We start from the raw sequence: 12,317 nt of genomic DNA on the forward strand, positions 1-12,317 counted from the left end.
ACATATCTGTTTCACAAATATAAACCCCGTTATTGTTTGAAGTTACATTGGTTTTCATTTTGAACGCAGCCGGCCACATTTAGTCAAGCTTTTGTACAGTCTTATTTCAATATAGTGTCTAATCGTTCCCTTTGATTTTACGGTTGCTTGCTAGCGCTGGGAAGCTGGGACATGCCGAAGCAACACAGGATCCCGCCCCACAAGTCAGCCATTTTGTAAGCAGAGGGTGCTGATTGGGCCTGGCCCACATCATGGGGGGGGGGGGGGGGGGGAGGGGGGGGGGGGGGGCGGCGCGTGTATTTAGTGGTTTACTGTTTATTCTTTTTAGATAATGAATTCACTTGGTTTGGTTAAGTATCTATTATGTTTATTTCACTGACCGATTCACTTTTCCTGATTTGATTTGTTGTAAATTAGCTGGGTTTTGTTTTTCTTTTGTGTTTAGTTGTTTGTGTTCTACCCCTTCGGTATTGGCGATCCCCAGTACTATAAGTTTTCCCTCTTGTGTTCACCCGTAATTCAGGGTCCTCATTTACTGCAAACCATGACTAATTGGCTCAAAGACGATTTTCGGTTACCAAGGGGCCAGTTGTTATGGAGTTGTGCGCAGATGCTGCGCACGCACACTCTAGAGCCGCAACGGCGCGCCCACGCACGCCCACACACCCACAACCACCCCTACCACCCCCACACACACACGCCCCCACAGCACCCAGCCCCAACCAACCCCCCCCCACCCCACGCCCCCCCGCCCCACACCACAGCTCTCCACGCCCACACACCCCCACCCTGCCCCTCCACCCCAACCCGAGCGCCAGATTCAAACCTGCGCAACCCAAACCAGGGGCATTCCAGCTGCAGAGCCAACCAACCCACCACAGACACTCCGACAAACACCCCGACCCCCCACGTGTGCCAGTCAACACCTGACGCCGCGGGCCATGCCCGCCGTGTGGGACGGAATCATCCAAATGTCTTCCTGGTACACAGATTTCTATACAATGCTGTTGAACAGGGCCAACATTAAGGCGCAATTTTCAGCCTGGAGAGCGGGTTTCCCTGTTGTAAATCGGAGCTATTGATCTGCACACAATTGCTATAAAAGGATGAATTTGTTTATGTACAGTATGAAAACATTTCATTCCATCAATGTTCAAAATCATTATGTGATGCGCAAATGAGTTTAACTACACGTGGCTGGTTTTAAACACACGACTTCATTTAATTTTGACAAACACATGGTGGTAACAGGCTGAAGGCTGGCACGGTGCGCGATGGTGGCTTTGGGTGCGTAAAATCGTTTACTTTGTTTTTACTTGTCCCATATGTAACCACCTAACAACCCCCCCAGCCGTGACATTACGGGCGTACGTCCCGTTTCCCCGTGGACAATCCACGCAAGTATTCGTACCATGAGGCCCAGGTCTGTTTGTTTGTGTTGGAGCCATATTGAATCCTGGAGGTATAATTAGAAACCTATATAAACTTGGTTTCAGTTAATTGTGGTATTTATTTATAAAACGGGAAATTATTATGGAAGGACAAATTATCTAAGCCAATCTAGTTTTAAAATTTATTTTAAAGGTGGGAAAGTTTTTTTATATTTAACACACCTGATGGTTGTACACATCTGTCATGTGGCCTCCACAGGACAGGTGGCTATTTCATTTTATCAATGATGTTTTGAGTTGTTATGGGCGGCGTGTTTTCCGGACCACACCCCTTCATGCCGAAATGTTTTTGGACCTTGCTTCTGTTACGTTACTCGTTTAAATTTTGTTTTATAAGTTTTGAAAGTCAACCGGCGATTCTGTTCAATAAAGACTTTGGAATGAGCGTGTCTCCGCCGGCATGCTTAGTAAAACGTGTGTCGGTAACTCTGCACCCTACCTCAACTGCCCTCAAAGGGGAAAACCGAAAGGATTAGGCACGTAGTCACATTAGTCGGAACACTCGAAAGGAAGAGCAAAGATGCCTGCGCGATTGAAAAAACGATTTTCAATCGCTTACAGTGGAAATCCAAAAACTCAAAAGATCGATAGCTGAGACCGCTGTTGGGCTGACAGTCTCTTTCTAATCACTGACTGCATTCACCCGAGGGAAACCTTGGATCATGCACAAGAAAGTTGAATGAAAATAAAGGCTCTGCTTATGGAGGGTGGAATTGGATCATGTTATTGAATGTGTGAACATATTTCAACAGCTGTTGGTGAATTGATTTACCAAGGTGCTGCATCATCTGTACAAAAAACTTTTATCAGAGGATGAAAATTAGGATGACCATGCGGATTTGTTATGAGCCCAGGATTGATGAATTTCAATTTTTCTATTTTCTTAAGGAGGTGAAATATGGAAAAGAGAACAAGTTCACACAATTGAGCAGTTCAACCACTGGACAGCATCTCTAATGTTTCAAAGGGCTCAAAATCATCATCATTCAACATTCATCCAAGGCCTCTTCTGCTGCTAAATGCATCTGCTGATAAGCAGCTCTTTCAGGCCTGATCTGCTGCTTTAAAGACATACACGCTTTAAGCTGGAGGAACCATTCTTAAAAAAAAATCAAAAATGGAAAAGGTGAGAACGGATGCACACATAGCAGCAGCGGATGCAAAATTAAAAGTTACTCCTAAGCACTAAGAGGAGGAAAAGGAACCATATGGGGATGGCTATGAATGATCTTATGGGAGCAAGCAATCCGGTTGGAGCCCACATTTACTGGACCCTGCTTTGGAATTTATTCAATTAGCTGCTGTACCTTAAAACCTTCCACTCAGAGAGCAGTTGGGACACTTTGATAGGATCTCTCACGGACCACCAAGGCCTCTACGTCCCAAACTGGGAATTCACTGAAACCAACCCCTCTCATGATCACCTTGGCACTCTGGTGCAAACACAAAAGGACATTGCGACCTGTGATTTGCAACAAAATCCTATCCTTGTTACCGAAAAAGAGACCGGTACCAGTATATGATGGAACATTTCCCCTGTCCTATCAAATCCTTTATGCCATGCATTTAAGTATTTAATCGAGGAATAGATAGCTAGTACTGCCAGGATAGGCTCTACTTCTTGAACTTTCACATCAGGTCAGGCCAAAGATTGGTTCGAAGCTTGTTTGCACATGGATGCCCGGTAAAGGATACTTCAGAGCACTGCAAACTTTTGAAAACAACAAACATTCGCCGCCCCCACCCCCAGCTGATGAGTATGAAATGGACTTGAAATGCTTATCTGGATAAGGCGCTGGTGAACTGGACAGTCATTAAAGCAGACAGATGGAAACTCCCACTCCATGAATATGCTCCTGTACCTAAAAAGAATGTTGCATGCCATGCATGACCTGGAACCCATGGATTGAACTGGATGTTACATCTTTTTTTTTTCTTCTGTTTATTGAAATTATAAATTTTTAAAAACACAAGAGTTCTTCAGGTTACAATCTGAATTCAGCATTTACCCCAGAACAGATCAGATCCAACCCCCAACCCTTCCCCTGGACACCCAGCCCCAACAGATAGACAAGTGTAATTAAAAATAAATTAAGGAAAATCAAAAAAGAGAGGGAAATAAATAAATAAATAAATAAAGATAAATAAAATAAACAGTGAAGAAAAGCACAAAAAAAGGGTAACTAAACTAACCAGTGAGTAAATTAAAGTATAAGTAAATAAAATAAAAACTAATAACAGTTGTTATATTCAGAGAGAAATAAATAAATAAATAAGAATAAATAAATAAATAAATAGATAAATAAATAAGATAATAAGGTCAGTACAGAAGCATAAATGTTCGAGTTGGCAAATAGTACAAGATCAATTCAAAATAAATAAATATAGTGGTTAAAGAAAAAAGAAAAAAAAGGCATAACATTATTGTACTCAGTTCACAGTGGTCGGACAACTTGTGCTATTAACATGAGACAGAAAGGGACTCCAGGTCTTCTCAAATAGGGCGTCCTTACCAAATTTTCTAATTTAAGGAAATAAAGCACCTCCTTAACCCAGTTTGTATAGGTAGGTGGAGCTGGGGATTTCCATTTTAACAGTATCAGCTTCCTGGCCAACAGAGTTGTGAATGCTATTAAATCCATTTTAGCTGGGGAAAGAGTAAAAGAAAAAGGGGATACACCAAACAAAGCAGTTAAGGCATTGGGAGTTACATCCCTTTCAGTTACCTTGGATAAAGTGCTAAAGATTTCAGACCAAAATCTAGTCAAAGAAGAGCAGAACCAAAACATATGAGAGTAATTTGCTGTGGCTTGTTGGCATCGGTCACATAGTGGAGACACTGTGTCAAACATTTTTTTAAGTCGGGCTTTAGTGTAGTGGGCTCGATAAAGAATTCGACATTGCATAAAGCTATGCCCAGCACATATTGAGGACTTGTGCACTCTCCGCAAAATCTCTTTCCAGACATCATCAGGAATCACCTCTCTTAGGTCTATCTCCCAAGCTGTTTTAAGTGCAGTAGAAGAGCCTTGGCGAAGGTTATAAATATTTGAGTAAATAGAGGAAATTGCCCCCTTTAATGAGGAGAGAGGCTTGAGAAAAACCTCCAAATCTGAGGGCCTGGGAAGAGTAGGAAAACCTGGGAATAAGCCACAAACAAAATGTCGGACTTGTAAATATCAAAAAAAGTGTCCTTTAGGGAGCCGAAATTTATTTACCAATTGTTGAAAAGAGGCAAAACTCGAATCAATATATAAATCCCTAATGTTTTTTATGCCCAGCCTAGCCCAAATAAAGAAGGTGCTATCCAATAACGATGGGGGAAAAACAGGATTTGCTGCCAGTGGAGCCTTAATTGATGAGGTTTGAAGGCCAAAATGACGTCTAAATTTTAATAGTAAAGCAAGTTTGGTAATGCCATTCCGCCCAAAGCTTTGGGCCTCTGCAAAACTTGTAGACGCAACCTAGGATTTTTCTTGTTCCACATAAAACCTAAAATAAGACTATCTACTTTACGGAAAAAAGAAAGAGGGAGGAAGATTGGAATGCATTAAAATAAATATAAAAAGCGTGGAAAAATATTCATTTTAATTGCATTGATTCTGGCAGCTATGGAGAGATTTAGTAAGGACCATTGTTCAAAATCTTGTTTAATTTTGGTAAGCAGAGAGAGGAAATTTTCCTTATAGAGATTAACCAATGTTTTGGCGATATACACTCAAACAAAACCAGCATTCACTACCTTAAATGGTAAATTTTGAAGTAGATTATCATTTCCCTCTCCATTAACAATAAGCATTTCACTTTTGTTAAGATTAAGTTTATATCCAGAGAATTTACTAAATTTGTCTAGGACTGAAAGGGCAGCGGGAATAGAACGTGAGGGATTAGACAAAAGCAAGAGAAGATCATCCGCGTACAACGCTACTTTCAACTCTACACCTCCTCTGGTTATACCACATATATCAAGTTGGCTCTGCAAAGCTATTGATAAAGGCTCCATCACAATAGCAAATAAAAGTGGGCTCAATGGACAACCCTGCCTTGTAGAGCGGTGTAAACGAAAGTATTCTGAATTTGTGCCATTTGTCCTGACCATGGCCTGAGGTGAAGCATATAATAATCCAACCCATGAGACAAATTTTTCCCCAAAACCAAATTTACCCAACGTAAAAAAAAGATAATCCCACTCTACTCTGTCAAACGCCTTCTCGCCGTCCAGAGCTATCAAAGCTTCTGGAAGAGCATTTAAAGGAGGATTATAAACCACGTTAAACATTTTTCTGAGATTAGAAAAGGAGTGTCTGTTAGGAATAAACCCAGTTTGGTCCAAAGATATAATTGAAGGCAAAACAACTTCCAATCGTCTGGCTAACAATTTGGATAATAATTTAAAGTCAACATTCAGCAGGCTAATGGGTCGGTATGAACCGCATAAAAGTGGGTCATTATCTTTCTTTAGGAGCAGAGAAATACAAGCCTAATTTAGGGTATGGGGAAGTGTGCCCAGTTTATGAGACTCTCTAATATCATCTCTAATAGGTGCGGAGCCAATTGTTTCCAGAATGTCTTATACAACTCGACCGGAAAGCCATCTGGACCCGGACTTTTACTACTTTGTAAGGATTTAACTGTCGCCTCTAGTTCAGCTGCTGTGATGGGACATTCCAGTTCCTCAGCTGCCTCTCGATTCAGTTTTGGAGTATTAATCCTATCAAACAAGGAGATCATATCTGCAAAACTGTTAGAACACTCAGATGAATATAATAATTTATAGAATTCCATAAACGTATTATTTATTTCCAAAGGGTCAGACGTTACACCTGAACCAGTCTCAATTTGAGGAATTAGCTGAGAAGCAGAAATTTGACATAGTCGATGGGCCAGGAGTTTACTAGTCTTATCTCCTTGTTCATAAAATTTGGATCTGGATTGTAATAAAAGTTCAGTAGTGTGCTGTGACATGATAAGATCATATTCAGTTTGTAAAGTCATCCGCTCCTTATAAGTATCTGGTAGTTTTGAGATTGCATATAAAGAGTCTAAGAGTGCGATGCGCTGAGAAAGCTTGGCTAACTTCTTTTTTCTAGATTTTCTCTGATGAGCTTTATAAGAAATAATCTCCCTTCTAATAAAAGCTTTCATCGTTTCCCATTATACTGAGGCTGTTACTTCTGGAGTTTTGTTGACCTGAAAAAAGAAGTCCAACTGCTCTGCAACAAATTTAATAAAATCTGTATTTAACAGCAAGTGCGTGTCTAAACGCCACGGGGGACTTGTAATAACAAGCTTCTGAAAATACACATTCATAGAAATGGAGGCATGGTCTGAGACAACGATTGAATCATACTTGCAGCCGGAAATGGAGGATAGCAACTTGTTATTCACTAAAAAGATATCAATCCGTGTGTAAGTACGGTGAATATGTGAAAAAAAGGAGTATTCCCTTTTATCTGGGTTGAAAAAACGCCAAGGGTCAACAACATTAAACTCATTCATAAAGGATTGAATCACTTTGGCCACCTTGGACTGAATGGCAGAGGTTAAGGAAGAACGATCTAAGGATGGATTTATCCAGCAGTTGAAGTCTCCACCTAAGATTAAATCGTAAAAGGACAAGTCAGGTAGCATTGAGAAAACCTGTCTAAAAAAAGACTCATCATCCCAGTTGGGGGCGTAAACATTAGCAAGAGTTACCTTCATATCAAAAATGTGACCAATGACAGCTATAAACCTGCCATTAGAATCGGATATTGTTTTAACATGAACAAAGGGAATATCTCCATGTAAAAGAATAGTGACGCCTCTTGCTCTACTGGAAAACGAAGAGTGATATATTTTACCGACCCAGCTCTTCTTCAGTCTGATACTATCTATCTCTTTTAAATGCGTGCAAGTATATGATATGGGCATCCAAGTGGTGTAAGTAGTAAAGTACTTTACTACGTTTAATTGGATTATTTAGGCCTTTACAATTTAAACTTACAAATTTAACATCTCCACCCACACTGGATAATGTTCTCTTAACCTGAGTCATTGAAGGACAAAGAATTCCTTATATAAAGAGAAAAAGGAAAAACAAAGGAAAAACAAAACAAAACAAAAAAACAAAAAACAAAACAAAACAAAAAACAAAAGCAAAGACACATCAAGAAAAGTAGCATAGGTACCAACGTCACCCCAAAAAACCCGAACTAACATCCCCCCTAGAATCGAACAAACCACCCCACCCCCCCTCACCTAGCAGAAGCATCAAAACAATGATGCGTGCTACTTCACCCAGCTTTGAAATAAAGCCTGTCGTTATCAGTAGCTTAACCGTACTACTAAACGGCCTCTGGGAATGTGGATCTGTACTGCCCGAACTAAAAGAAAGAGCAAACAGAGAAGAGAGAGGGACTAGATCAGAAACATTACGTCAGTCAACAAAACATCCTCAGGAGTAGATACGGAGAGGAATAAAACAATACAAAAAAAAATTAGCACCAGTATGCTCTATGAGTGGCGCAGTCAAAATTTACAAGTAGTCCCCCGTACTATAGTGAGTCCCCAAAATAAGACACTAGCAGGATCGATATTACCTGTTAAATATACAGCCTACTACTGTAAAAGTACAAACCAAATCAACGGGCGCTGGAGAATTTCAGAGTCAATCACACTCCGGAGCCGTGTTCTTCTTGAGTCTCTTATTGACGAACTCCAGGGCTTGGTTCGGGTCTTCAAATCTGTATGTCTGGCCGTCGGACGTGGTGATGTATAGAGTAGCCGGGTAGCGAAGGCCGAACTTAGCGTTAGCACAGGTATGGAGCTCCCTCTTCACCTGGGCAAAGGCCGACCTCCGCTTAGCCACGGTTGATGTAAAGTCCGGGAAAATGTGCACCCTTTTCCCGTTGTATAGCAGGGGGGAGCACTGTCCGGCGCGGCGTAGAATGGCATTCCGCATTTGAAATTGTTACACCCTGATAACCATCGGCCGAGGTGGTTCTCCCTCCTTTGGTTTGGCACGCAACGTGCGGTGGGCCCTATCGAGCCCAGGCAACCCGTCGAGCCCCAACATGTCCATTAAAAGTTTGGCAATAAACTCTGTAGGTTGAGAACCCTCAGTTCCCTCAAGTAAGCCCACTAGCCGAATATTGTGCCATCTTGAGCGTGCCTCCAGTTCTTCACATTTCTTACTCAGAGACTCGACCGTGTCAGATAGCTTGATAATATTAGCCTGCATGCCAATTAGCTGGTCTGAGTGCTCATTAGCGCAACGCTCCAGGTCATCCAGGTCATCCATCTTGCAGGGAAATTTTTTCTTGTAGTGGTTTGAGAGCAGTCGTCACCTCCTTCTTAACCAGCTCTGATATGATTGACTCGAATTTTGCCACAATTTCAGTTTGTTGGTCATCCATCATTATCTTAATGCTGCGTAGCATCTCTTCATTAGCACTCGGCTTCTCAGGTAATTCGGGCTCCGAGGCCTGTTGCGGCCTGTTTCGCCGAGTCATTGGTAGGCTCATTTTCCAAAAAGAAAAAAAATTTTAGATTTCGCTCTTAAGGTGGAGGTCTCTTAAAAACCGCTCGGCCACCACAAAGTTGCGGACAGTGAATAGACTTAAAGTGGTATTGAGTCATCTGTTACATCTAACTTAAAACTCATAGTATCCAAGCTTCCATATAAGCTCAGAGAAAGATGGAGCATTTCAAAAGACAAAAACATGAGCACGATTCAAGCATCTTGTGGATTTCATAGAAGCACAATCTAACATCTTACTACACCCAGTGTTTGGAGATATCAAAGAACCAACTCCCACTAAAAAAAATATCTCAAACTTCAGAACACCAAAAAGGGGCAGTAGCTTTGTCACCACGGTAAAAGCAGCTTAAGAATGCAATACCAAATCACAAGCAGCAAGAGAGCAGCAACAATCTGACACTCATCTTATTCCAGCCCTATGTAGCTTCTGTCAAGGCAAACATGCACTAGTGGCTTGCTTAAGACTTAAATCAGAGCCACAGGAAAAAAAGGTTGAATGTCTGAGAAGGAATGGTTATTGTTTTGGATGCTTAAAAAGAGGTCACATGAGCAGAGATTGCAAGAGAAGACTGGACTGTCAAATATGTCAACAAAAACACCCTACACTGCTACACATTGACGGTAAGAGTTTAAAACAGGAAGCTCCACCAACTCTTATTCCTACAGAACCAAAGGAAACATCCATCAATAGTGCACTAGTTTCAGCTGACAAAGTAACAGGGGCCGGTAAGGAATGCGCGCTAGCAATTGTTCTGGTTCAAGTTATGGTTGCAAAAGGTGACAAGTTTCTCTTAACTTATGCCTTTCTAGATCCAGGCAGCTCTGCAACATTTTGCACTGAGAACCTAATGGAGCAGCTAAATGCTAAGGGATGCAAGACAGAAATTCTTCTGCGAACAATGGGACAGGATTGACCTGTCAAAAGTTATGAGCTCACAGGATTACAGGTTAGCAACCTGGATGGAAGTGGATATGTTGACTTGCCTAAAATATTTACTCAAGCTAAGATTCCTGTTTCAAAGGAAAATCTACTTACCCAAGCTGATTTGGAAAAATGGCCTCATCTCAGTGGGATCCAACTGGAAGAGATCAACGCTGACATTGAAATCTTAATAGGAATGGACGTTCCTAAAGCAATGGAACCCTGGCAAGTGATAAACAGTCGAGGGAATGGACCATACGCAGTTAAAACAATATTAGGATGGGTGGTCAATGGCCAATGCAATTCTGCTATGGAGGAATCTGGAACGTCAGTGTCAGTCAATCGCATTTCAATGGATAACCTGAGAGATCTGCTTGTCCGACAATACAACCAGGATTTACCGGAAAAGGAATATGAAGAAAGAAGGGAGATGTCAGGTGAAGACAGGAAATTTATGGACCTGGCAACAAGTTCAATTGTTTTCAGAAATGGACACTACCACTTACCTTTGCCTTTTCGAGACAAAAAGGTGGTTTTGCCTAACAACTATGAGGTGGCAGCTCAACGTATATTGAACCTCGCCAAGAAATTCAAAAGGGATACTGCTTATGCTGCAGAATACAAAATATTTATGGATGACGTACTAAGCAAAGGCTATGCACAAAAGGTGCCTCAAGAGCGGCTCTAAAGGAATGATGGCCATGTGTGGTATATACCTCATCATGGTGTGTATCATAAACAAAAGAAAAAGTTGAGAGTTGTGTTTGACTGTTCCTCATCCTACAGAGGCAAATCTCTCAATGGAGAACTACTTCAAGATCCGGATTTGGCCAACCCACTTTTAGGTATTGCCATAATGGCTGACATTGAAGCAATGTACTACCAAGTGCGAGTACATGAAGAGCACCGGGACTTCCTTAGGTTCCTATGGTGGCCACAAGGGGATGTTACTAAGCCATTGGAAGTGTATCAGATGAATGTTCATCTCTTCGGTGCAGTATCATCTCCTAGTATTGCTAACTTTGCTCTGCAGCAAACAGGAAGGGACAACTCGGACAAATTCAGTATGGATGTACTTGATACAATTAAGCTAAGCTTTTATGTGGATGATTGTCTTAAGTCGGTGCCTTCCACCAAGCAGGCAGTCAAGCTTACTAAGGGCCTCAGGGAAGCATGCGCTCTAGGAGGCTTTACTCTCACCAAATGGGTAAGCAACCACCTTGAAGTACTCACAACTGTTCCTGAAAGTCACAGAGCCAAACTAGTGAAACATCTTGACCTGGATAGAGAGAAACCACCTCTTGAAAGAGTATTAGGCATCCAATGGAATATCCACAGAGACACCTTTACCTTCATGGTGACAGTCAAAAGCAGAGCTCCCACAAGACGAGCAATCCTCTCCACAGTAAGTTCCATCTATGATCCGTTGGGCTTCCTTTCTCCATTCATCCTCAAAGCCAAACAGATCCTACAGGAGCTTTGTATCCAAAAATGTGGATGGGATGAAATTATCCCAGAGGAAATATCAAAGCTCTGGCAAAGATGGATCACAGATCTGGATCAGCTAAGCAGGTTTGAGGTGAAAAGATGCATGAAGCCTCAAAGTTTTGGGGCTGTAAGGACTGCTGAGCTGCATCACTTCTGTGATGCGAGTGAGTCGGGATATGGAACTGTAAGCTATCTCAGGTTCACAAACTACGAGGGAGATGCTCAAGTTGCATTTGTTCTGGGGAAATCCAGAGTAACTCCTCTAAAACAGATCACAATTCCAAGGCTCGAGCTTGCAGCAGCTACATTGGCTGTGAAAGTGGATAGGATGCTACAAAGAGAACTACAGATGAATCTGAAGAATTCTACCTTCTGGACAGACAGTACAGCAGTACTAAAATACATCCACAATCAAACAAAGCGATTCCACACTTACGTTGCTAATAGAATTGCGGTGCTCCAGAACTTATCTCAAGAAAATCAATGGAAGCATGTAGGTTCCAGAGACAATCCAGCGGACGACGCCTCATGTGGATTACATATAGGATCATTCTTGAGTTCCACCAGATGGTTAAACGGCCTGGACTTCTTGTCAGGAGAGGAAACTGAATGGCCTAAAGTACCAGAGGATCTTGGCATAATCCCTTTGAATGATCCAGAGGTGAAAAAGGACATCACTGTAAACTGCTTGAAATTGGGCAACGCTGCAACTAGCAACCTAATTGATTACTATTCTTCATGGAGAAAATTACAGAGAGCTGTTGGATGGTTGCTGAAACTGAAAAAACTTCTGCGGCTCAGATGTCAAAAGACAGCAGCTAGGACTCGCTCCAAACTGCCACATCAACCACAAACCCTGTCTGTGGAAGACCTGGAAAAGGCTGAAAAGTCAGTAATTTGCTACGAACAACGACGTTACTTCGAATCAGAACTT

The 12,317-nt window shown here is 41.8% G+C and overlaps 1 protein-coding gene across 1 annotated transcript in view; it reads right to left on the bottom strand.

Annotated features, from left to right (window-relative positions):
* Window positions 1–10,018: 10,018 nt before the first annotated feature.
* Window positions 10,019–12,317, bottom strand: part of rsu1 (Ras suppressor protein 1) — a 128,560-nt gene continuing 126,261 nt past the window's right edge. Inside the window, exon 9 of the mRNA XM_019253909.2 lies at window positions 10,019–10,052. Coding sequence (XP_019109454.1) covers window positions 10,034–10,052 — 19 coding nt within the window. The 3' untranslated portion in view covers window positions 10,019–10,033. The remainder of the gene's footprint in view (window positions 10,053–12,317) is intronic.

This window comes from Larimichthys crocea, chromosome I, assembly GCF_000972845.2.
Source record: "Larimichthys crocea isolate SSNF chromosome I, L_crocea_2.0, whole genome shotgun sequence".
NCBI lineage: Eukaryota > Metazoa > Chordata > Actinopteri > Sciaenidae > Larimichthys > Larimichthys crocea.